The 26,600-nt window shown below is 47.9% G+C and overlaps 1 protein-coding gene across 1 annotated transcript in view; it reads right to left on the bottom strand.

The window, feature by feature from the left end:
• Positions 1–23,249, bottom strand: part of adisspb (adipose secreted signaling protein b) — a 148,001-nt gene extending 124,752 nt beyond the window's left edge. The window contains exon 1 of the mRNA XM_078224256.1: positions 22,636–23,249. Within this exon, the coding sequence (XP_078080382.1) occupies positions 22,636–22,654 (19 nt within the window). The 5' untranslated portion in view covers positions 22,655–23,249. The remainder of the gene's footprint in view (positions 1–22,635) is intronic.
• Positions 23,250–26,600: the final 3,351 nt, after the last annotated feature.

The following is a 26,600-nucleotide window of genomic DNA, read 5'->3' as shown; positions in this document are numbered from 1 at the left end:
CCACTGGTCACTGACCTCCATGCAGAGAAAGACCCCTCCACAGCCACTCTCTGCCTTCTGCAGGCAAGCCAGTTCTGGATCCACAAGGCAACAGCCCCTTGGATCCCATGCCCATTTGATTTGTAAATCTCCTCTGCACCCTTTCAATGGCTTCAACATCTTTCCTGTAATGAGGTGACCAGAACTGCGCGCAGTACTCCAAGTGGGGTCTAACCAGGGTCCTATAAAGCTGCAGCATTAGCTGCAGCTTTATAGTGTTTGTTGTGTTTCCATGAAGCGGAGTAAAAATTAATAAAATTCTCAAGCCTCTGTAAAGAATGCCACACATTTAGGCCAGAATCTTATCACCGATTCATGCCGACAGAATTTTCCCATCCTACTACGGTTTACGGAGATTTGGCTGTGCATCAAATTCTCCGACTTCGCTGCAGTGGGAGCATGGCGTGAACAACAGGTAAGATGACTTTTTCCTGCCTTCCTTTCTCTCAAAACTCCCCATCTCCCAATAGCTTCACTGGCCATCTGATCCCCCGCCACCCCACAAGCAGGACAGAACCATCTGGCTTCTCTGACCTTTCTTCCCGTGCCAGGGAACTGATTTGGGCCTTTTGTACCAATCATTTACTTACCTCCCTTCAATAGTACCTAACTCCAGCCAGCATGGATATAGTTCCTCATAACGGAGGAGATTCCACCGTCAACACATACGACTCCAACCTCGGCACAACAGATCAATTGGTTTTGCGATTACGGATCCTGGTCTCACTTCACACCTCCAATTCCTCCTCAGAATAGAATCACGATGGTGCAGGAGGAGGCCATTCAGCCCATCAGGTCTGCACTAACTCTCCAATAGAGCATCTTACGCAGGCCCTATTCCTGTAACCTCAACATATTTACCCCGCTCATCCCCTTAACCTATATGGGACACTAAGGGGCAATTTAGCAAGTCCAATCAACCCAAACCACACATCTTTGGAGCGTGGGAGGAAACCGGAGCACCCGGAGAAAACCCACGCAGTTACGGGATAAGTGCAGACTCCACAGACAGGTTCCCAAGGCTGGAATTGAACCCTGGTCTCTGGCACCGTGAGGCAGCAGTGCTAACCACTGTGCCGTCCTTCGACTTTTGCTAGCACTACAGTCATGTTGCTGATACAAATTCTCAAACGATTCCTCCAGTTTCCAACCCTCCATCATTCATGAAACTACATCCAGGAACATCATGCCATTTTCCATCAATTGACCACATGGTTTGGGAGGACTGAACTGGCCTCCAGGGCTAGGGTGCTGACAGATTTACCAGGCTGGAATGTTAACCCTCCTCTCGTACTTCCCTGCACATGTTTTTCAAAAGCCAAATATTGCGTCACTTAAACCAGTCATTTGGACCCCCTCCATCTTCTCCCCTGCTCAAGTTATTAGTCATAAGTAGGCTTACATTAACACTGCAATGAAGTTCCTGTGAAAATCCCTCAGTCGCCACACTCCAGCACCTGTTCGGGTGCATGGAGGGAGAATTTAGCGTGGCCAATGGTCCTAATCAGCACGTTTTTGGGACTGTGGGAGGAAACCGGAGCACCTGGAGGAAGCCCACGCAGACATGGGGAGAAGGTGCAGACTCCACACAGACAGTGACCCGAGCCGGGAATCGAACCCATGCCCCTGGTGCTGTGAGGTAGCAGTGCCAACCACTGGGCCACTTCTCTGCAGCGTGAACTCTTCATCCAGTGACTTCCACAGCACCCAAGGCCTTTTTCCCTACAAATCGAGCCACTCTAATACAAGGCGTGGCATCGATGACACTCGAGGGGAGTAGAAAGCAAAAAAGGTAGCAAAGGGCGGGTCCAACCTCATCCACCATTCCTACCACAAGCTTTCGCGGTCATAGATTAATGACAGTATCACAGGAAACAAGAGCGCAGTGTGGTCACAAGAGTTTCCTGGAGTGAAGGCTCTACTCAATAACACACTGCCTGCTGATGTTATGCCAAACAGCTGAGCTCAACGATTTCAAAACCCTACCCTACCACCCCCCCCCCCCCCATCATACAACAAAAAAAAACATCTCGTCCTTTCAATTTCTACACAAGTCAGGGCCAGGTGACTTCCTCCATTGTAGGGCGAGCGTGCTCCTGTGTACATGTTTCTGTTGCTATGGTGACATGGTTAAAGCCGGCACGGTTGGATCTTTTTTCCACCGAAGAGGAGGGTGTTGACTCTGGAAAATAGTTCATTTGTGGACCCCACAATGCTGTGGGTAGGTCTTGCCATCTGGGAATGCAGGCGGAGGGATTAAGTGGTAATCCTCAAAACCACAGGCCCACTTACATTTACGAGTGTAGCATTCAGCTATGTCCCGTGTTAGAATCAGAGGAACCCATGATTCTCTTTAAGAGCGGGAGTGGAGCATTCATCAACTTCATTCCACTTTCTAAGCAAATCATTGACTGCTTGGAGTCAAGTTAGCCATTTCAATTTTATTTTTTATTCATTCGTGGGATATGGGCATCGCTGGCTCAGCCAGCATTTATTGCCCATCCTTAGTTGCCCTCGAGAAGGTGGTGGTGAGCTGCCTTCTTGAATCATTGCAGTCCATGTTCTGTGGGTTGACCCACAATGCCATTGGGGAGGGAATTCCAGGAGACTTGAGTGATTGATACAACTGAGTGGCTTGCTCGGCCATTTCAGAGGACAAGTGAGAGTCAACCATATTGCTGCAGCTCTGGAGTCACATGTAGGCCAGACCAGGCAAAGATGGCAGATTTCCTTTCCTAAAAAGGGCATTTGTTAACTAGATGGGTTTTTCCTGACAATCGTTTCATAATCACCAGGAAATTCTTAGTTCCAGATTTTTTTTTATTGAATTCAAATCCCACCATCTGCCGTGGTGGGATTTGAACCTTGGGTCCCCAAAACATTCGCTGATTTTTGGATTAATAGCCTAGCGATAATACCACTAGGCCAGCACCTTCCCAACCATCTAAGCGAATCATTGATAAAATGGCTGCCTTGACTCCAAGCTAAGTTATTCATGAGCCCTGTCAAACGGGAATAGGTACAAACATCACAATTTGGCTGTTACGATAGGGTGGAGACAAGTTGACAGTATCTCCTGTTCTTCGGTAATACAGAAAACAGTCATATCCTAACCCAAAGATTTGTATGGAGGGACCTCAACTCCTTGCACAGTGTTCAGCGTCAGGCGGCCCGATTCAAAAGAAGGTTCTGGAATTTGGCGGGAGGGGCAAGTGGAAGTTACCCTGTTGGTCAGCCCCCATTGGTGGAGGTACTCACAGGCAGTCAGAAGGCAAGCGTGGTTACCTCTGGTCTGGAGCAACATATGTTTATTGCGTGATTTTAATAATGACTATTTAAATGCCTGAATAATAAACTTGTATTTGGAGACCACACACGGGCCTGAATAATCATGTCTGAATTAAAGGAGAATTTGTAACTTCCTGTTGAAGGGATTTGTGTGGGGTTGTTCTGGAATTGTCTGATATACAGTCAACGTTTTTAAACCTTCCCTCCAGTTGCCACAACATACCTGTGGAATACTTTGCCGCACACACACTGGGAGTCGGTTGACTGGCTCCTCTTGGGAGCATTGTTTCAGGTTTAGTGACCCACTCCTCACTCACTGACTGACTGCACAAGCTACTGAGTGTTTCCAATTCCCTTCGCCTGCTGTTTTACAGCCCGTCTTTCCCGGAGCACAGCTAATGCCTGGTGTGCAGCCGTTTCTGTCACCGTGAAACCAGCCAGTGATCGAGACCGCGGTTTTAGTCTAGTCCCAGTCACAAGCCCAGCTGCTGCACTCACTGAACGAAGTACGGTTTCACGGAACCACAGGAGGCCATTTGGCCTGTGCCGGCTTTCCATTACAGTGATTCACTATCTCCCCATCCCCCCCCCCTCGCTAACACAGAATACTACAGTGCAGAAGAGACCCTTCGGCCCATCAAGTTTGCACCAACACATGAGGTGCCCTGACCTGCCCATCTAATCCCACTTGCCAGCACTTGGCCCATAAGCTTGAATGTTATGATGTGCCAAGTGCTCATCCAGATACTTTTGAAAGGATGTGAGGCATCCCGCCTCCCCCACCCTCCCAGGCAGCGCGCTCTAGACTGCCACCACCCTCTGGGTAAAAAAGGTTTTTCTCACACCCCCAAAACCTCCCACCTCTTACTTTTAACTTGTGCCCCCTCTTAAATGACCCTTCAACTAAGGGGAACAGCTGCTCCCTATCCAGCTTGTCCATGCCCCTCAGTCTTCTCTGCTCCAGAGAAAACACCCAAGCCTATCCAACCTCTCTTTATAAGTGTTCCATCCCAGGCAACATCCTGGGATAACCCTGCACTTCCTCTATTTTCAGTTATAATCCAATTCTCTTAAATGCCTCAATCAAATCTGCCTCTGCCACATTCTCAGGTAGTGCCTTCCAGGACATTCATTGCATGAAAGTGTTTCCTTTAATCACCTTCTCCCCCTCTACTCTGCCCAGACCCCTTATCATTGAATAAAGTCTCCTCTCAATCTTCTCATTGTCCAAGGTTAACAGTCCCGATTTTTCCAATCCATCTACATTGGTGGTTCCTTCCCAACCTCTTGCCAGATGTCACCCTGGTGCGGCTGGGCCCCCATACACCTCCTCTTTCAGGATTCTGTCAATGATGCCGAGGCCTCGCTAATCCTATTCAGTGCCCTCTTCCAGAGCTGCCTTGGTGCAAGAGCCCACTCAGCGGACGGGATTTTTATGGCCTCTCTTGTCCCGACACTAAAATCCCACTCAAGGTCAACAGATCTCCCCACTGTTCGCCCCCTCGCCTGCTCCAATTCCTGTAGCGGGCGGGGTGGTAAAATTCAGGCCAGCAATTGTTTATCAATATCGCACCATGCAAATTGCCCAGGCCTGATATCAAACCTCCCGGCGCACGCCACCAAGTAGCTGGAGGAAATTCAACATTTAGGCCAAAAAATGCACCAAAGCAACAGATTCCGCTCATTGTAGAGGGTCTGTGAAACAAATCACTAAACTCCCATTGGGGCGGCATGGTAGCACAGTGGTTAGCACTGCCGCTTCACAGCTCCAGGGACCTGGGTTCGATTCCCGGCTTGGGTCACTGTCTGTGTGGAGTTTGCACATTCTCCTCATGTCTGCGTGGGTTTCCTCCGGGTGCTCCAGTTTCCTCCCACAGTCCAAAGATGTGTGGGTTAGGTTGATTGGCCATGATAAAATTGCCCCTTAGTTTCCTGAGATGTGTAGGTTAGAGGGATTAGCGGGTAAATATGTAGGGATATGGGAGTAGGGCCTGGGTGGAATTGTGGTCGATGCAGACTCGATGGGCCGAATGGCCTCTTTCTGCACTGTAGGGTTCTATGATTCTATGGCCTGGAGATCTCTGCTGGACAGCCAATGATGTAGGAAATATAGCAGCTAATTTGCATAGATCAAGCTCCCATAAACAGCAACCAAACGGCAGTGCAATAGTAGTGTCGCTTAGAGACCAAACCAGGCAAGGACAGCAAGCTTAACGAGCGACAGTAGAGAGAGAACTCCCAATTCTACTCCGAAAATGGCATGGGATCTTTTACATCTACACAAAATGTAGAGGCAGGTCCTGGGTAGTACGGTGGCAGTGGGTAGCACTGCTGCCTTACAGTGCCAGGGACCCAGGTTCAATTCCAGCCTCGGACAGATATCTGTGTGGAATTTACACGTTCTCCCCGTGTCTGCGTGGGTTTCCTCCGGGTGCTCCAGTTTCCTCCCACAGTCCAAAGATGTGCAGGTTAGGTTGATTGGCCATGGTAAATTTCCCTTGCTTTTGGGACTATGGGGGGGAATAGGGCCTGGGTGGGAGTGCTGGCGGTGCAGGATTGATAGACTAACTGAATCCTTGCAGTGCAGAAGGAGGCCAATGATTCAATTGAAAGCTGGTGCCTCTGACAGTGCAGCACCCCCCGAGTGTCGGTCTACACTTAGCGCTCAGGTATCTGGAGTGGGATTCGAACCCGAACCCATAACCTTTTTGATTCAGGAGGCAAGAGAATTTGTAAAGATATAAGAGAATTGTACAAATTGCGAAAGGAAAAGAAAACAGTGCGTGGTCCCTTTAAAAGCTGTTTTTGAGTTCTGTTCTGAGTGCACACAGACTCCAAACGGCAACATTTGTTTCAAAAGGACCAAGCATCGGGGTTGCCTTGGTAGCAGGCTTTAGCATTCCGCCAGCCCATCAGTTTAAAAAGGATCATCAAATATTAAGAGTCTATCAGATTGAAATTTGATAGCGTGGTGTGGACAGCATCCAACTAATCGTAGTGCAAGAAAATTGTGAAGCCATGGCAGGTATAAAAAGCCATCTCGAGAGAACATCTCCACAGGCCAGGGCAGCCAGGCAAAAAGCCAGCATTCATCTCTAGAGCAGTTCTCCAAACCCCTGCCACTTTAAACATCTCTTAAGAGAATTATCGAGCTATCTTACAGAAGGATACCGAGTCAGGAAGACCTTACAGACAGCGGACAACTACAGAAGAATTCCAAAAGCTTTTCCAACCCCTCAGACCCGGTTGTATAAAGTTTTGCGAGTGACTAAGATTCTGTTATTACTGTTTTAATACTGAATGGTCCTCGCCTTTATTTGAACAGCATTTCTGTCCAACTATCCTTTAATTGAAACATTACTGGTTTAGCTAAAGTTCCTGGTTGGTTGAATAAAATAGTTTGTTAATTGTTCACTTAAATCAAGTGTCTGGTCTTTATATTAATGAAGCTATAAAATGTTAAGATGGAACAGTTAACACCTTCCCAAATATTTTACTGGATTATGACACGAGGTAAAGTAGATTATCCTCTGTCGTAACACTTGGCTGACATGAGGTAAGGAAGTGTTGGGCCTTTCCAATGAGTGCAGCTCACTCAGGTTCCACCTGTCACTACATCTACTGGGTTCAGGCAACACGCCTGGTCACAGTTCGCATGATGGGACTCAGCAAGATGCCATGAAAAAAAAAGCTATTTTAAAAACTTTAAAATGCTGTCAGCTCCCAAATAATACTACTGCCTGCAGCAGAAGTTAAGCACTAATTGTTTGTTTTGCCAAGCCTGTTCCAGCATGCCAGAGTGAGCACTCCCCACCAATGCATTAACCCTTAAGAGTATTGACAGGCAGAGGGATCTGGCTGTACAGGTACACAGGTCACTGAAAGTGGCAATGCAGGTGGAGAAGGTAGTCAAGAAGACATACAGCATGTTTGCCTTCACCGGCCAGGGCAACGAGTTTAAAAATTGGCAAGTCATGTTGCAGCTTTATAGAACCTTAGTTAGGCCGCACTTGGAAAATATAGTATTCAATTCTGGTTTCCACACTACCAGAAGGATGTGGAGGATTTGGAAAGGGTACAGAAAAGATTTACCAGGATGTTGTCTGGTATGGAGGGCATTAACTAGGAGGAGAGGTTGGAGAAATTTGGTTTGTTCTCACTGGAACGACGGAGGTTAAGGGGCGACCTGATAGAAGTCTACAAGATTATGAGAGGCATGGACAGAGTGGATAGTCAGAAGCTTTTTCTCCCAGAGTGGAAGAGTCAATTATTAGGGGGCAAAGGTTCAAGGTGCGAGGGGCAAGATTTAAAGGAGATGTACGAGCAAGTTGGGGTTTTTTTTGCACAGAGGGTGGTGGGTGTCTGGAACTCACTGCCAGGAGGAGACTATTTACACTAAAAGGGAGGCAGTGGCCGAGTGGTATTATTGCTGGACTATTAACCCAGAAACTTAGCTAATGTTTTGGGGACCCAGGTTCAAATCAGGTGGAATTTGAATTCAATAAAAAAAAATCTGGAAGTAAGTTTTTTTTTTAAACCCCTAAGCTAAAGCAAAGAGTGTGAACGGTGGGAAGCTTTTCCCCGGGTCGGTGGTGACGTTCACGAGGGGTCATAGATTCAAGGTGAAGGGGGGGAGGTTTAACACAGATATCAGAAAGACATATTTTACACAGAGGGTCGTGGGGGCCTGGAATGTGTTGCCGGGCAAGGTGGTGGAGGCGGACACACTGGGAACGTTTAAGACTTATCTAGACAGCTATATGAACGGAGTGGGAATGGAGGGATACAAAAGAGTGGTCTAGTTTGGACCAGGGAGCGGCGCGGGCTAATTGTTCCTTGTTTCTCATTTCAAGGCTTCATTCTATGATCATCTTGCTGGTGTCAGTACAGAGCGAGACTGCGGATAGTTGGGAACCTGTCTCTGGGGCAGGGAATTCATATGGTGTTCGTGGAAGTGGAAATGACTAGGGTTGGGAAGCATTTTCCGATCAGGGCCAGTGTGATCTCCTGGACTCGTTTCGATCGCCTCAGGGGGTCGGAGAGGAATTTCCCAGATTTTTTTTCCCCATATTGGCCCTGGGGTTTTCACTCTGGGTTTTCGCCTCTCCCTGGAGATCACATGGTCTGGAATGGGGGGGTGGGGGTGAGTTAATAGGTTGTGATGAACAAAGCATCGTAGCTGTGAGGGACAGCTCGGTGGATAGGATATTGGTATGAAGATAGGCTGGAAAATTGGGCGGGGATCCTGGATTCAGGATTCAATCCTGGACCGGGGGGCGGCGCGGGCTTGGAGGGCCAAAGGGCCTGTTCCTGTGCTGTATTGTTCTTTGTTCTTTGTTCTAATCCCACTTGCCCACATTTGGCCCATATCCCTCTATACCCATCTTACCCATGTAACTGTCTAAAAACTTTTTAAGACAAAATTGTACCCGCCTCTACTACTATTGCTGGCAGCTTGTTCCAGGCCCCTCTGGACCTTTTTGTATCTCTCCCCTCTCACCTTAAACCTATGCCCTCCAGTTATAGACTCCCCTACCTTTAAGATATTGACTATCTAGCTGATCTATACCCCTCATTATTTTACAGACTTCTATAAGATCACCACTCTGCTTTCTACGCTCCAGAGGAAAAGTCCCAGTCTATCCAGCCTCTCCTTATAACTCAATCCATCAAGTCCCAGTAACATCCTAGTAAATCCTTTCTGAACTCTTCCCAGTTTAATAATATCCTTTCTATAATAGGATGACCAGAACTGTACACAGTATTCCAAGTGTGGCCTTACCAATGTCTTGTACAACTTCAACAAGACATTCCAACTCCTGTATTCAATATTCTGACCAATGAAACCAAGCATGCTGAATGCCTTCACCACTCTGTCCACCTGGGACTCCACTTTCAAGGAGCTATGAACCTGTGCCCCTAGATCTCTGTTCTGTAACTCCCCAATGCCCCACTATTAACTGAGTAAGTTCTGTCCCAGTTCAATCTACCAAAATGCATCACCTCACATTGATCCAAATTAAACTCCATCTGCCATTCGTCAGCCCACTGGCCCAATTGATCAAGATCCCGTTGCAATCCAAGATCACCTTCTTCACTGTCCACTATGCCACCAATCTTGGCGTCATCTGCAAACTTACTAACCATGCCTCCTATATTCTCATCCAAATCATTAATATAAATGACAAATAACAGTGGACCCAGCACCGATCCCTATGGCACACCGCTGGTCACAGGTCTCCAGTTTGAAAAACAACCCTCTGGCTTCTGTCAAGAAGCCAATTTTATATCCATTTAGATACCTCACCCTGGATCCCGTGAGATTTAACCTTGTGCAACAATCTACCATGCAGTACCTTGTCAAAGGCCTTGCTAAAGTCCATGTAGACAACATCAACTGCACTGCCCTCATCTACCTTCTTGGTTACTCCAAATTTGAGAGACATGATTTTCTACTCAAAGCCATGCTGACTGCCCCTAATCAGTCCTTGCATCTCTAAATACCTGTGGATCCTGTCTCTCAAAATACCTTCCAAAACTAACAACTGATTTTGGACATTTAGGGATTAGACTGGAATCTCAGATCCTGTAAAACCAGATTTCTAGGGAGTTGTAACTTGCAGCCCATCCCAATGTTAGACATGGATTACCCACATCATTCGAGGTGTATTCGGTAAAACCTCCAGGATCAAGCCACCTACTGTCTGGTCCATATCAAACACTTTCTTGGCATCGCTCTTCAATTTGACTTTGAGCAGTTTTAACCCTTAGCTGGTTCTTTCTGCCTGGCACATCCCTCTCCCTAGCACCCTACTGAGATTAGGCCACTCTGCTCCCAACCCTGGTGTCATATTTGACCCCGAGACGATCGCATAGCCATGCCGTCACGATGACTTATTTCTTAGAATCCCTACAGTGCAGGCGGCCATTCGGCCCATCAAGTCTGCACCAACAACAATCCCACCCAGGCCCCATCCCTGTAGCCCTACGTATTTACCAGGCTAATTCCCTTGTCATTAAGGGGCAATTTAGCATGGCCAATCCAACTAACCCACACATCTTTGGACAGGTTTGGCGCATTGTCCATGCTAAATTCTCCCTCAGCGTATCCGAACAGGAGCTGGTGTGAGGCGACTAGGGGATTTTTACTAACTTCATTGCAGTGTTAATGTAAGCCTACTTGTGACTAATAAACTTTATTTTTATAATTAAGGACCCCATGCATTCTCTCTTCCACCTCCTTCCGTCGCGAAAAAGATACAAAAGTCTGAGGTCACGTACCAACCGACTCAAGAACAGCTTCTTCCCTGCTGCTGTCAGACTTTTGAATGGACTTACCTTGCATTTTCTCGACACCCTAGCTATGACTGTAACACAACATTCTGCATTCTCTCCATTCCTTCTCTATGAGCGGTATGCTTTGTCTGTTTAGCGTGCAAGAAACAATACTTTTCACTGTATGCTAATACACGTGACAATAATAAATCAAATCAAAATTTATTCTGCTTTACAGATGCTGTTTAAATACCATGTTGATTTGGAAGCAGCATTCAGGATTCCCTGGTAAAGGATGGAACAAAATCTTTGAAACCTGCTTCATCCAGATATGGTGCGAGTTTGCACAACAGTTAATACATCTCAGTCACACACAACCTCCTGAAAGAGGCCGGCGACTATGGTTAAACAAACAGAAACTAGAAGCAGGCCTAAAGGCCTGCTCCACCATTCATTTTGATCATCCAATTCAATATCCTGATCCCACCTCTCCTCCCCCTCCCCCCCGCCCCCCAATATCCCTTGAGCCCCAAGAGCTATATCTAGTTTCTTCTTGAAATCACACAATGTTTTGGCCTAAGCTACATTCTGTAGTAGTGAATTCCACACATTCACCACCCTCTGGGTGAAGAAATTTCTCCTCACCTCAGTTCTAAAAGGTTTACCCCTTATCCTCAAACTATGACCCCTAGTTCTGAACTCCCTCACCATTGGGAACATTCTTTCTGAATCTACCCGGTTAGTGTTTTATAAGTTTCTATGAGTGTATATAATCCTAATTGATTTAACCTCTCCTCATATGACAGACCTGCCATCCCAGGAATCAGCCTGGTAAACCTTCACTGTAATCCCTCTACAGCAAGGACATCCATCTTCAGATAAGCAGCAAATATAAAAAAGGAGAAATTAGTCTCCAATCCCCAATCAAAGCGTAGGAACACGGAGGCCATTCAGGCCCTCAAACCTATTCATCTGTTCAATCTGATCATTAGCTTAACAGTAATAACTGGGCGGCAGTAGGGCCCGTTTCCATGCTGTAAATCTTTATGACATGTGTAGTTCAGCTCAATCTGATTCATAACCCTTGATACTGTTACTCCCATCCAAACCAAAACTGTTATGTAAGCTCCAGCAAATCGTGGTAATCAATCATGGGTAGCTGGTAATCCAATGGATTGCAAATTATCCTCCCATCCAAGACCACTGATAGGCAGCCTCCTGAGTCACCTGCTCCCTGTACAAAAACGCTGTGCTTGTTGGCACTGCAGTGGTAGGGGATACACTCACCATTCATGCAGTTACGTTGCTGCCCGAGACATCACTGCCAATGATGCAGGTACTGCTTACATCAAACAACAGGACAGTTCGTTACACCGAGCAGTGTAAAGACATGTCAACAAATGCGGCACCAATTAAATGTTTCTTTGATGTGCAGGATCTGAAAGGATGTGTATTCTCACTCTGACAGCCTCACACCGTGCTTAAGGATTGCAGCTTCCACAGAATATTAATCCCCCAAAACACCAGTTTAAAAATCCTGGGGGGCTACTCGTAATAAAACCGCAATCGGACCTCGCCACCCTGATCCATCACTGCCTCCTGCTCAGCACCCCACACCTAACCCGGGACTGTCCAACATGCTGCTCCTTTCCCATGCCCTTCCTACCCCACCCGCAGCAAGCAGTATGGCCAGTAGGAGGCAGTGAGGGGTCGAGAGCGGGGTGGCTGGTATGAATTACCTCACAAAGCGGTGAGGCAGAAAGTGAGTGGGGAGTGTTCGATGGGGTGCACAACAACGACCGTGGGAGGAAGTGCACATGCGCCAGCAGGGGGAGTGGGTACCCACTTCCTGTTCCAGTTGGATGGCAGGAGATAGAGTCATCCATTGCGGAAAAGAACCTTTGGCCCATCGAGTGTGCACCGACTATAACTACTACTAAAGACACACTAGTCCCATTTTCCTGCAGTTGTCCCTTATCCTTGGATATTATATTTCAAGAGCTCATCCAAATATTTTTTTTAAAAAACGGTTGCAAGGTTTCTGGCCTCAGTACCTTCCCAGGCACAGCATGCCAGATTCCCACCACCCTCCGAGTGAATTCTTTTTTTCTCAAATCCCCTCTGAATCTCCTGCCCCTCACCCTAAAACCGTGCCCCCTCAACCAAGGGGAACAGCTGCTTCCTATTCACCCTGTCCATATCCCTTAATGTCCCCCCCTTAGCCCAAGTGAGGCCCCTGGCCTAAATACACAGTAAAGTGATAATGACTAGTTAATGTGCTCTTTCACATTATGTTGAGGGATAAATATTGATCAGGACACGGAGGAGAACCCAACTACTCTTCTTCAATATTGCACAGGTGAATATTCTAAAGGGCAGATGGAAAATGGAGTTTGACATCTCACCCAAAAAGACGGCACCTCTAAACTATCAAAAAAAAAAATCACAACCCCTGGCACAATTCCAAATCTGGGTCATAATTTAACCTTTTTTTAAATATTCATTTGTGGAACATGGGGCATCGCTGGCTGGACCAGCATTTATTGCCCATCCTGGAGGGCAGTTGAGAGTCAACCACATTGCTGTGGCTCTGGAGTCACATGTAGGCCAGACCAGGTAAGGACGGCAGATTTCCTTCCCTAAAGGACATTAGTGAACCAGATGGGTTTTTCCCCGACAATGGTTTCATGGTCATCAGTAGATTCCCAATTCCAGATTTGTTCTATTAAATTTAAATTCCACCATCTGCTGTGGCAGGATTCGAACCCAGAACATTAGCCGAGTTCCTGGATTAATAGTCTAGCGATAATACCACTAGGCCATCACCTCTCAGTGATCAAAGCCAGAGGTCTCCGCTAACTTGGCCTTAAATATCTCCGTTGACCTTAATGACAGGAAAGCGGATACTGTGCTGAAACAACAATTGAACGGAGGATGAAAGAGTTGAGATGTGACCTGGACTCTGATGAGTCAGCAAACTGAATTCAGTCTGTTTGATCTGTTTCCCAGCCCACAATCACTCTCCCAAATCCACCAACTCTAACGCACCCCGAGGTAGATCACCATCACTCAGGCACACTGTTGTTGCCGAATTAATCAATCTTCCTTCAATCCAATATGAAAGAGTTAGCGGAGGTAGGAGAAAGCAGCACAGGACACCTGCCGAACATGCTGATGGTTTGATTCAATCACAGAGTGACTTACAATAGCTGGGAAGCTTACATTAAGCTGAAGGGTGGAATCACGCTGAATAGGATGAGAGAGAGAACAGCAGGATAAGAGTGAATCAGTGGACGTGATGTATTTGGATGATCAGAAAGCTTTTGATAAAGTCCCATATAGGAGGATAGTGTGAAAAATGTAAACACATGGGTTGAGGGGGGAGGGGGGGGTAATACATTGGCATGGATTGAGGATTGGTTAGCAGACAGGAAACAGTCGGAATCAATGGGTCTTTTGCGAAGTGGCAGGCAGTGACTAGGAGGGCCCCGCAGGGATCAGGGCTTGGGCCCCAGCTATTCACAATTTGGGTGAGGAACCAAATATAATATTGCCAAGTTTACTGCCAACACGAAACGGAGTGGAAATGTGAGTGGAGAGGAGGAGGAGGCTTCAAGGTGATTGAGACAAAGTTGAGTGACTGGGCAAATACAGTACAACATGGATAAGTGTGAAATTACCCGCTGCGAAAGGAGAAACAGAATGATAGAGGGCAGGATTTTCCACGACTCCCCCACAGTGTGTTTTGCGGTGACAGAGGTGGCCTACCACAGAGTTCCCATTCTACGCACCGCAGCACTTCCCCCACCCCTTCCCAGATACCCCACCCCCCCCCCCCATTGCCGTCATCGGGACCAGACGATCCCATGGGTAAGAACAGCCGGAAAATTCCAGCCAGAGCATCCAGAGGGTGGCACACAGTGGTTAGCACTGCTGCCTCACAGCGCCAGGGACCTGGGTTTGATTCCAGCCTTGGGTCACTGTCTGCACATTCTCCCCATGTCTGCGTGGGTTTCTTCTGGGTGCTCTGGTTTCCTCACACCAGTCTGAAAGACGTGCTGGTTCGGTGCATTGGCCATGCTAAATTCTCCGTCAGTGTACCCGAACAGGTGCCGGAGTGTGGCGACTAGGGGATTTTCACAGTAACTTCATTGCAGTGTTAATGTGTGCCTACTTGTAACACTAATAAAATAAACTTTATTTAAATGGTGATAGATTGGGAAATGTTGACATACAAAAGGGACCTGGGGGCCCTCATCAGTCACTGAAAGCAAGCATGCAGGTGCAGCAAGCAGTTTGGAAGGCTAATTGTATGTTTGCCTTTATTACAAGAGGAATCGGGTACAGGAGTAAGGATGCCTTGCTGCAGCTGTACAGGGCCTTGGTGAGACCACACCTGGAATATTGTATACAGTTTTGGTCTCCTTACCAAGAATGGACAAAGAACAGTACAGCACACAAACAGGCCCTTCGGCCCACCAAGTCTGTACAGATGCCTTTCTAACCTATTATCTTGCCTCTACTTGGCCCATATCCCTCTATTCATGTATCTATCCAGATGCCTCTCGTTATAGAATCTGCTTCCACCACCTCCTCCAGCAGCACATTCCAGGCATTCACCACCCTCTGTGGGAAAAAACTTTCCCCCTCTCGCTCTCAACCTATGCCCCTGAGTAATTGACCCTTCAACTCTGGGAAAAAGACTGACTATCCACTCTGTCCAAGCCTGTCATAATCTTGTAAACCTCTATCAGGTCCCCCCTCATCCTCCGACACTCCAATGAAAACAATCCAAGTTTGTTCAACCTTTCTTCAAAGCCCCATATCCTCCAAATCCTGACCGATGATGAAGGCCAGCATGTCATATGCCTTCTTGACCACCTGAGTTGCCACCTTCAGGGAACTATGGATCTGCACGCCTAGATCCCTCTGTATGCTAACATTTCTAAGGACTCCACCATTTACTGTATACTTTCCTTCTGCAGTAGACCTTCCAAATCGCATCACCTCATTTGTCCGGGTTAAATTCCATCTGCCATCTTTTGGCCCAGGTTTCCAGCCAATTTAGATCCTGCTGTATCCGCTGACAATTCTCCTCACTATCCGCTACTCTCAATTTTTGTATCATCTGCAAATTTACGAATCAGACCACCTATATTTTTCTCCAAAATCATTTATATATTACAAACAGAGGCCCCAGCACTGATCCTTGTGGAACACCATTTGTCACAGACCTCCAGTTAGAAAAGTACCCTTCCACTGCTACTCTCTGCTTTCTATGCCCAAGATGTGGAGATGCCGGCGTTGGACTGGGGTAAACAAAATTTTGTAAATTGAGTTTGTATCTTTATATGCCCCGTTTGTGAACAGAACTCCCACTTACCTGATGAAGGAGCAGCACTCTGAAAGCTAGTGGCTTGTGCTACCAAATAAACCTGTTGGACTTTAACCTGGTGTTGTGAGACTTCTTACTGTGTTCTATGCCCAAGCCAGTTTTGTATCCATTTTACCAGCTCACCTCAGATATCTTCTGTATCAGCCTGCCATGGAGGAACCTTATTGAAGGCTTCACTAAAGTCTACGTATACAACATCCACTGCCCTGTCCAATTTTTCTTGTCACTTCCTCACCAAGAATTCAATCAAGTTTGAGAGACATGACCTCCCCTTCCCAAAACCACACTGCCTATTGCTAATAAGCCTACTCTCTTCCAGACGCGAGTACATCCTGTCCCCAAGAACCTTCTCCAATAATTTCCCCACCACTGATGCAAGGCTCATAGGCCTGTATTTTCCTGGATTGTCTCTTCTGCCTTTCTTAAACAGAACAATGTTAGCTACTCTCCAATCTTCTGTTACCTCACCCATGACTAAAGAGGGAGTGCAGTGTAGGTTCATTTGGAGTGGCAGGATGGTTGACTGAGGAGAAATTAGGTTGACTAGATCAGTGTTCAGTGGAATTTAAAAGAACGAGAAGGAATCTCATTGAAGTATATAAAATTTTGACAGGGCTGGACAGACTGAATGCAGGGATGTTGTTTCCTCTGGCTGGTCAGAAGACTCAAGTGCAGGCAGTGAAGCGGGCTTCCCGCTAGGTGCCAGGGCCTCCGAGAGAGTCCGGATTTACGGTGCCATCAGCTCCGCACGGACCTGTACAATGTATTCAAGTGCTCATTTACGAATTATTAGTAGGCCAAGGTCTGAAGTCTGAGGGCCCCCAGGAGGTAAGAGGTGTGGGGGATGCTCCCTGGGCACTGCCCAAGAGGAAAGTGGCAATGCTCAGAGAGTATCATGGGGGGCAATTGGTGGGGGTGGGGTGGTCCCGCTGCCACTCCGCACTTTGGATCAGTGACAGAGGGAGGAAGGCCAACAGCTCGGTTCATCTAGAAAGTGGCTCGCTTATCACTTTATACATTCTTAAATGGGGGCATCATTGGCAAAGACAATTGCCAGGTGGGTGCAGGTGATGGCGATAGGCCTTCCTCCTGAACTATTGACAGTGGTTTGGGATTGCTGAGCCTCTTGGTGGGCGGGTAAGAGTCAACCACATAATTTGTGGGATTGGAGTCACATGTGTGGGCCCAGATTAAATCGGGAGCACAGGGTCCCAAACAACAACCAGGAGAGGAGCTTTTGCAACAATCCAGCATTACTTTTTAGCTTTTAGTGATTTCCTTTCAAACCAAGTTCAAGTTATCAAGCTGCCAGGAAGGGGGAATGTGAACTTTCATAACATTTACACACCACACAAAACAGTTAAGCCAACCTATTTTCCCTCCAAGTGCTACAAGACTCTGGTGACATATTCTTTTTCAATTGCAGCTTTTAATACACATTATTCATCTCTCCCTCTCCTGCGCCTCAGAGGGACTCCCTGAGCAACCAACCTCTTGACATGGTGGGCCTCCATCAACAGAAACCTGGGCTTCACTCAACCCTGTCAGGATGCTGGCAAGTAAACGCTGTGCAGTTCTGGCTCACAGACAAGGGTCATGTCAAAAATTAAAAGAGGACTGCTGGTTTTCATTTCAGCACCACAGGAGGTGTGTGCATGTGTACACACGTACATAAAGAGAACAGTACAGCACAGGAACAGAACCTTTGGCTCTCCAAGCCTGCACTGATCATGTTGTCCTATCTAGACCAACCGCCTGTATCCCTCTATTCCCCGTCTGTCCATGCATCTATCCAGATGAGTCTTTGTTGCTAACCTATCTGCCTCAACCACCTCACTTGGCAGAGCATTCCAGGCCCCCACCTCTGTGTTAAAATCGTCCCCCGCACACCTCCACTGAACCTTTCCCCCCTTGTGACTGTCATTTCTGCCCTGGGAAAAAGCTTCCAACTGTTCACCTTATCTGTGCGTGTACATGCATGTGCTCACGTACATGAGGAACATGTGCAACAGCACCCAAAGCAAGTTCCTGTTCGCCACCAGCCACGGCTTAGTGGATAACAGAGGGTCAGAGGTTCAAATCCCACACCAGAGAGTTCAGTAGAAACTCCAGGCTAGTGCTCCCCATGCAGCTTCCCCACTCCCGAATCATCAGATATTGTGCCAAACATGAAAGGACTGGCTGTCTGAGGTGATGAGTGAGTACGCCTCAAGGCGACAAATTACCTGATAAAGTGCCAGCCGTTTGAACCCCTCCCCTGAGGGTTGCATATTGACAGTTCATCAAATGGTTCATCTCCTCCCAGCCCCTGCCCTATCCATCTGTCACATTTACTGTCAACGCTGCTCTCCAATCTAGGTTACAGTGTTTCAGAGAGGGAGCAAGTGAGGAAAAAAAAGTTAACAAGGCGGCTTACATTAACACGGCAATGAAGCTACTGTGAAAATACCCTAGTTGCCACACTCTGGTGCCTATTTGGGTACACTGAGGGAGAATTTAGCATGGCCAATGCACCTAACCAGCACGTCTTTCGGACTGTGGGAGGTAACCAGAGGAAACCCAGGGAGACATGGGGAGAACGTGCAGACTGCACACAGACAGTCACCCAGGGCCGGAGATCAAACCCGGGCCCCTGCCACTGTGAGGCAGCAGTACTAACCACTGCCACCCTGAGGGTGCTCCTGGGACTTGATGGTTTGAGCTATAAAAAGGAGGGGCTGGATAGACAGACTTTTTTCCCTGGAGCGTGGAGGCTGAGGGGTGATTTTATAGAGGTCCATAAAATAATGAGGGGCACAGATCAGCTAGATAGTCAACATCTTTTCCAAAGATAGGGGAGTCTAAAACTAGAGGGCATAGGTTTAAGGTAAGAGGGGAGAGATACAAAAGTGTCCAGAGGGGCAATTTTTTCACAGAGGGTGGTGAGTGTCTGGAACAAGCTGCCAATGGTAGTAGTAGAGGTGGGTATAATCTTGGCTTTTAAAAAAACATTTAGACAGTTACGTGAGCATGATGTGTATAGAGGGATATGGGCCAAACGCAGGCAATTGGAACTAGATTAGTGATAAAAACTGGGTAACATGGACAAGTTGGGCCGAAGGGCCTGTTTCCATGCTGTAAACCTCTGATAGATCTGATAGTATCCTCAAACCTGCATCCCGTCTATCACCACCCTCCCCCTTGCTTGCCAAGAATCTATCCACCTCTGTCTTAAAAACATTCAAAGACTCTACTTCCACTGCCTTTTAAAGAGGAGGGGTCCAAAGATTCACAACCCGCAGAGAAAACATTTCGCCTCATTGATTTTAAACAGATGAGCCTTTATTTTTCAAGAGCGAGCCATGGTCGAGATTCTTCTCGGAAGAGGGAACATCCTCTCCACATCCACCTTGTCAAGACCCCCTCAGGATCTTACATGTTTCAATCAACTTGCATTTACTCTGCTAAACTCCAGCGGATGCGAATCCAACCTTTCGTCCCAAGAAAACTTGCCCCTTCCATGCATTAGTCTGGTAAAATGCATGGCACAGTGGCAAGCACTGCTGCCTCACAGCGGCAAGCACTGCTGCCTCACAGCACCCAGTGATCCGGGTTCAATTCTGGCCTTGGGTCACGGTCTGTGCCAAATCTGCACATTCTCCCTGTGTCTGTGTTGGTTTCCTCTGGGTGCTGCGGTTTCCTCCCACAGTTCAAAGATGTACAGGTTAGTTGAATTGGTCATGCTAAATTGCCCCTTAGTGTCGCAGTATAAATATGGTGGGGTTACAGGAATAGGGCCTGGGTGGGATGTTCTGTCCGAGAGTCAGTGTAGACTCAATGAGCCGAATGGCCTTCTACTGCACTGCAGGGATTCTAAATCTTGTCTTATCTGCTTCTAATGCATTTACATCTGTACATAATACTGCAGGTGTGGTCACACCAATGTCCTGTAGAACTGAAGTATAACCTCCCTACTCTTGTATCCAATTCCTTTCACAATAAAGCTTTCCAAAATTACTTGCTGTACCTGCATACAAGTCTTTTGTGATTCATGTACTAGGCCTCCCAGATTCCTCTACACCTCAGGAGCTGTAGAACTCTCACCAATACACAGAGACAGTGGTAACATCACTGAACTAGTAATCCAGAGAACCAAGCTGCTATCTGGCGATATGGTTTCAAATCCCACCATGGCAGCTGCCAAGTTCCCCAATGTTCTTTAAGAAATCTGCTGTCCTTACCCCCGTCTGGCCTACATGTGACTCCAGAGTCACACCAATGTGGTTAACTCTCAACTGCCCTATGAAATGACCCAGCAAGCCTCTCACTCAAGGACAACTAGGGATGGACAACAAATGCTGGCCTTGCCAGTGTTGCCCACATCCCATGAAAGAATAAACAGACTTGTTGTAATGTTAAAAACATGGCAACCAATTTGCACACAGCAAGCATCCACAAACAGCAATGCTTGGGGGGTGGCACAGTGGCTAGCACTGCTGCCTCACAGTGCCAAGGACCAGATTCAATTCCCAGCTTGGGTCACTGTCTGCAGAGTTTGCATGTTCTCCCCATGTCTGCGTGGGTTTCCTCTGGGTGTTCCAGTTTCCTCCCACAGTCCAAAAGACGCACTGGTTAGGTGCATTGGCCATGCTAAATTTTCCCTCAGTGTATCCGAACAGGTGCTGGAGTGTGGCAACTTGGGGATTTTCACAGTGACTTCATTGCAGTGTTAATGTAAGCCTACTTGTGACACAAATAAATAAACTTTATGCGATCAAATAATCTGTTCTACTGAAGTTGGCTGTGGAATAAATCCAAAAGGAGCAGGAGTAGGCCATTTGGCCCTCCAAGCCTGCTCCACCATTCAATAATATCCTGGCTGATCATCTACTTCAACGTTATTTCTCTCTTCCCTCCCCCCCCGCCATCATTATTCCCATATCCCTTCCATTCCATTCCTCTTCCTGCACTGTTTCCATAGCTAATTATACCTGGACCAGGTCACTAGTCTGTTGCCAGAGGCTTATAACTTGACGGGGGTGTCACTCCACATCAAGTGTGGCTGACCAGGAGTCTCAACCACTCTTACCACCAGCCATTGGTGCGTTTGGAAGGGTTTTGCTGGTTGACACTCTCAGCCCATTTGATCGCATTATGAACGCACCCTCTTTGGCCATCAAGCCCCGGGTGGGGCTCAAACCCGGAGTTTCTGATTCAGAGGCAGGGCTGCTACGCACTGCACTATCAGACCTGCCCTTATCCATCAAATACCACAAAGTTTATTGAAATACAGGCCTGGACCTTGCCCCCTCATTTCTTTGTGTTGTGTGTGGCCCGTTACTTGCACTGTGAAGTAAGAAGTCTCACAACACCAGGTTAAAGTCCAACTGTTATTTGGAATCACAAGCTTTCGGAGCGCTGCTCCTTCCTCAGGTGAGTGGAGGGGTAGGTTTCATATACAGTGAAATCTACCTCTCCACTCACTTGATGAAGGAGCAGCGCCCCGAAAGCTTGCGATTCCAAATAACAGTTGGACTTTAACCTGGTGTTGTGAGACTTCTTACTGTGCCCATTCCAGTCCAACACTGGCATCTCCATATCATGACTACTTAAATAAATGCCACAAAGCTCTGCATACAGACTTCTCAAAAAGGGACCATACTGGCACATAGCAGGTGCCCTGTGTGGCCATGCACTTCACCAGCTGAGGAAATGTTGACCCAGAGATAACACACCTTCTGTGCAAAATTGCATAAAGGATTCTTACACATCTCCCTCCCCCCCGAGGGGGCAAACTGTGTTCCAGTTTAATGCCCTCCAATGCCACACTGGTATGCCAGCCAAGATTTTGTGCTCAACCCAACTCCAGAAGCTCCATCACATAATCACAGTTGGGCTTCCAATGTGGTACTGAAGGGGGTGCTGCACTGTCAAAGGTACCCTGCCATCTGGGTGAGACATTAGTTAGACCAAGGATTCCATCAGGACACAAAGGATCCTGTTCTGCTGTCTTGAAAGGGGGGGGGGGGGGAGGATAATCTCCCTGCTGCACCTCCCCCCCCCCCCAAATTTACCCCACAATCAAAACCTGAAAGAGAGTGCGCGTGGAGTCCCGATCACACTGCTGTCTGCAGAGAGAGACTTGGCCGCTACATCTCCAACAGTGACTACACACCAAAAGTATTTGATTGGCTGCAAAGCGCTTTGGGACACTGAGGTCACAGAAGGTGCTGTATAGTACAAACATTTCATTCCCTCCCCCAACCCCAAAACACACTATGCTCTTGGGGGAAAGAAACTATGCAATCTGGTTTGAAACATTTTAAAATAAGAAAGTAACGCCCTTTTAAATACACCGGCTGGATTTAAACTAATCGGGAGAGTGTCACTGCCGTGCTTGTAATGCTTCCTCTCCACACAGCAGATAGAGACACTCTCCACACACACAGCGGAAAGACAGACGCCACACAACAGAGTACAGACACAGACACTCCACACACACAGACAGAGACAGAGACTCCACACAAACATAGACCAGACTTTTTACACACACACAGCAGAGACTCCACACACACACACAGCCTTTACACATTAACACACACGACAAAAAGAGAGACTCTCCACATTAACACACAGAACGGACCCCGCTCAGAACTCACCCTTCTTTGCTGAATCCATCTAATTCCTGTTGCTGCTGCAATCCTCTCTCTGCAACTTGAGACTTCCTTGAAATCAGCATGTGGCCATGGAGTGGGATGGGCTGGAGGGGAAGCTGTCTGGAAGAATCACCTGGATTTTCAACACACAGGGAAGGCTGCAGGACTCTCACACACACACAGGGCAGGGTACGGGACGGGACAGGACCGCAGGGCTCAGTGAGCAGGCAGGGCAGGCTGCAGAGTGGGGGACAGGGCAGGCGGCAGGGCTCTCACACACACCGGGCAGGCTGCAGGACTCACTCGCACAGGACAGGCTCACTGACAAAGCACAGCTCCTGTGATCCAGCCGCTGTGTCAATTCCTTCTACAGGTCTCCGCGCTGCTGCTTTATAAGCCGCCCAGCAGCAGCCTCTGGGTCTTAGCGCCCTCTTTTTCCCACTGCAGTGGCTGCACACTCTGTCAGTGAAGCGAGACTTGGCTGCCTGCCGCTCACACACTCCCCCCTCACATGACATCTTGCCATTTGCAGAGTTTTGAACGCCGCAACACCAGGAGTCAAACAGGTCCCCGTATCTGGCTGAGAACCATCCAGAGAATGATCACCCTCTGAAAGTGAGACCTGCTGCCACTGTCCTTCTCACAAATCTCTCCCTGCTCATCGAAAACATTCATATCATTGAGAGCATGAAGAAAATAACTGGGCTACTGTTTAAATGTTTACGTGAAATTAAAGTCCCAATGTCGGTGTTGCTCCCAGAATTGGTGCGGCTACTCTTCAACCTAGAATCATAGGATCCCTGCAATGCAGAAGGAGGCCATTCGGCCCATCGAGCCTGCCCTGACAACAATCCCACCCAGGCCCTATCCCCGTAACCCCACATATTTACACTATTAATCCCTCTGACACTAAAAGTCAATTTAGCATGGCCAATCGACCTAATCCGCACATCTTTGGACTCTGGGAGGAAACTGGAGCACCCGGAGGAAACACACACAGACACGGAGAGAATGTGCAAACTCCACACAGACAGTGACCCGAGCCAGGAATTGAACCCGGGTCCCTGGTGCCGTGAGGCAGCAGCGCTTACCACTGTGCCACCCTTAGGCTTATTTTATAAATATTCAAACTCAACCCTGGTGGGATTGGAAGCACAGTAAGAAGTTTAACAACACCAGGTTAAAGTCCAACAGGTTTATTTGGTAGCAAAAGCCACACAAGCTTTCGGAGCTCCAAAGCTTGTGTGGCTTTTGCTACCAAATAAACCTGTTGGACTTTAACCTGGTGTTGTTAAACTTCTTACTGTGTTTACCCCAGTCCAACGCCGGCATCTCCACATCGGGATTGGAAGCTGCAGCCCCAGAACATTGCCTGAGGCGCAGGCTTGGAGGGCCGAAGGGCCTGTTCCTGTGCTGTATTGTTCTTTGAGGTTTGTGGATTATCAGTTCAGTCATTTGATCTGATTCGACTTATTATTGTCACATGTATTAGTATACAGTGAAAAGTTGTTTCTTGCTTGCTATACAAAGCATACCGTTCAGAGAGAAGTAAAGGAGAGAATGCAGAATGTAGTGTTACGGTCATAGCTAGGGCGTAGAGGAAAGGTCAACTTAATGCGAAGTAGGTTGATTCAAAAGTCTGATGGCAGCAGGGAAGAAGCTGTTCTTCAGTTGGTTGGTAAGTGACCTCAGACTTTTGTATCTTTTTCCTGATGCAAGAAGGTGGAAGAAAGTATAACCTTAAAAAAAAACTTCACAATGTTAGAAAAGGGCGGCATGGACAAGTTGGGCCAAAGGGCCTGTTTCCATGCTGTAAACCTCTATGACTCTAAAATACTTGATCTATGAAAATTTTAACGTGGAGTCCTTAATTATGCTGGCTGCTTTTCCGAGGCAGCGGGAAGTGTAGACAGAGTCAATGGATGGGAGGCTGCAGTGGACAGTCTTCCTCCCCCTCCCCAACTCCGAGGTCCACACTGGATGGTTCCCCTCCTCCGAGTCTCACTCCAAGGCTCACTTTGGACTCCCGCTCTGGCACCTCGTCACTCACCTGAAGAAGGAGTGACACTCCGAAAGCTTGTGCTACCAAATAAACCTGTTGGACTTTAACCTGGTGTTGTGAGACTTCTTACTGTGCTTACCCCTCCCACCTGCCCCAGCAACTCACCCTGGTGCTCAGACCACCCACCCGTGTCCCAGCGCCCTGACCACAGAGGTGTCCCGCACGCGTCACGCCCATCTGCCCACATACCCCAGTGCCCCACCCCACCACCTCGTCCACCCAACCATTGTAGTGTCCCAGCAGCCCGCCACAGAGATGTCCTGCACACCGTCTGCCCTACACCCTAGCGCCCCACCTCAGCACCTCACCCAGCCTCCACCCCAGTGTCCCAGCACCCAGCGCCCCGCCCACCCAGGTGTCTCATATACCTCGCACCCGTTTGCCCACACACCTCGTGCCCCGTCCCAGCACCTCACCCAGCCACCCACCCTGGCCTCCCAGCGCCCCGCTGCCCCAGCAGCTGCTCCAACTTCCATTTCTAGGCCTTCTCATCACTTACTGTCCCCGCTCATCCAATCAGAGGCTGGCTTCTTCAGAAGTTCACCTCTTATCGGTCAAGCAGATCTGCAGCATTTTTCAAATGCGCCTGTCTTTCCGCGGATCCCGGTTTGAGACCCCCCTGGGATGCTTTTATCCACCCTATTAGTCAGTGGGCAGGTATTGCTACAGAGCTTTTAGGGTAGTGTGGGATGTGTTCCTGCCTCTGAACCAGAGTTCTGAGTTCAAGTCCCACTCCAGGACAGGAGGGTGTGTTTATAACACGGCCAAACTCAATCTTCAAGACCATCCAAATCCATCCATCCAGGTGATAAGAGTGGGAGAGATTTCTGAATGCAATGGAAAAATGGTTAGAGCTTCAGCCATCACTGTCCTTAACTCCAGACTGCAACATGCAGGTAAAAAGTGCAAGTTGCCACAGCAACTGGGACTCCCCCTTAGCGAACAGAAACAGCGAGGCCCGTGTATCCGATAGAAATGACAAATAATAAGAACTTTTTATATTAACCACTCCTAAAGTGGGTACTCCTTCCAGGATTAATGTCCAAAGAAATGTAGGTTAGGTGGATTGGCCATGGTAAATGCACAAGTTAACAGGGGTGGGGCAGAGGGAAGGGCCTGGATGGGATTCTCTTTCAGACAGTCGATGCAGACCACACACATTCACCACTCTCTGGGTGAAGAAGGAGGCCATTTTGCACCGATAACAATCCCACACAGGCCCGATCCTCGTAACCCTAAGATTTTACCCCGCTAATCCTCCTGACATTCAGGGGCAAGTTAGCATGGCTGATCCACCGAACTCGCACATCTTTGGACTGTGGGAGGAAACCGGAGCACCCGGAGGAAACCCACGCAGACACGGGGAGAATGTGCAGACTCCACACAGACAGTGACCCGAGGCCAGAATTGAACCCAGGTCTTTGGCGCCGTGAGGCAGCAGTGCTATCCATTGTGCCACCGTGCCACCCAATCCCCTCAATCGACACCCCACAAAAGAAAAAGATTATCTGATTATCACATTACTGCTAGTTGTGGGAACTTGCTGTGCACGATACTTTTTAATATACGTTCATGGGTTGTGAGCATCGCTATCTGGGCCAGTATTTATTGCACATCCCTGAGGGCATTTTAAGAATCAAACATATTGCTGTGGCTCTGATAGGCCAGACTAAAGGGAATTAGTGAACAGGATGAGTTTTTACGACACTCGACAATGGTTTCATGGTCATCATTAGACTTTTAATTCCAGATTTATATTGAATTCAAATTCCACCATCTGTCATGGTGGGAATTGAACCCGGGTCCCCAGAGCATTCCCCTGGGTCTCTGGATTACTAGCCCAGTGACAATACCACTATGCTACCGCCTCCCGAAATTGGCTGCCGTATTTCCTACATTACAACAG

The sequence above is a fragment of the Mustelus asterias genome, chromosome 1 (genome assembly GCF_964213995.1).
Source record: "Mustelus asterias chromosome 1, sMusAst1.hap1.1, whole genome shotgun sequence".
NCBI classification, from domain to species: Eukaryota; Metazoa; Chordata; class Chondrichthyes; order Carcharhiniformes; family Triakidae; genus Mustelus; species Mustelus asterias.
This window is presented reverse-complemented; position numbering and strand designations above follow the sequence as displayed.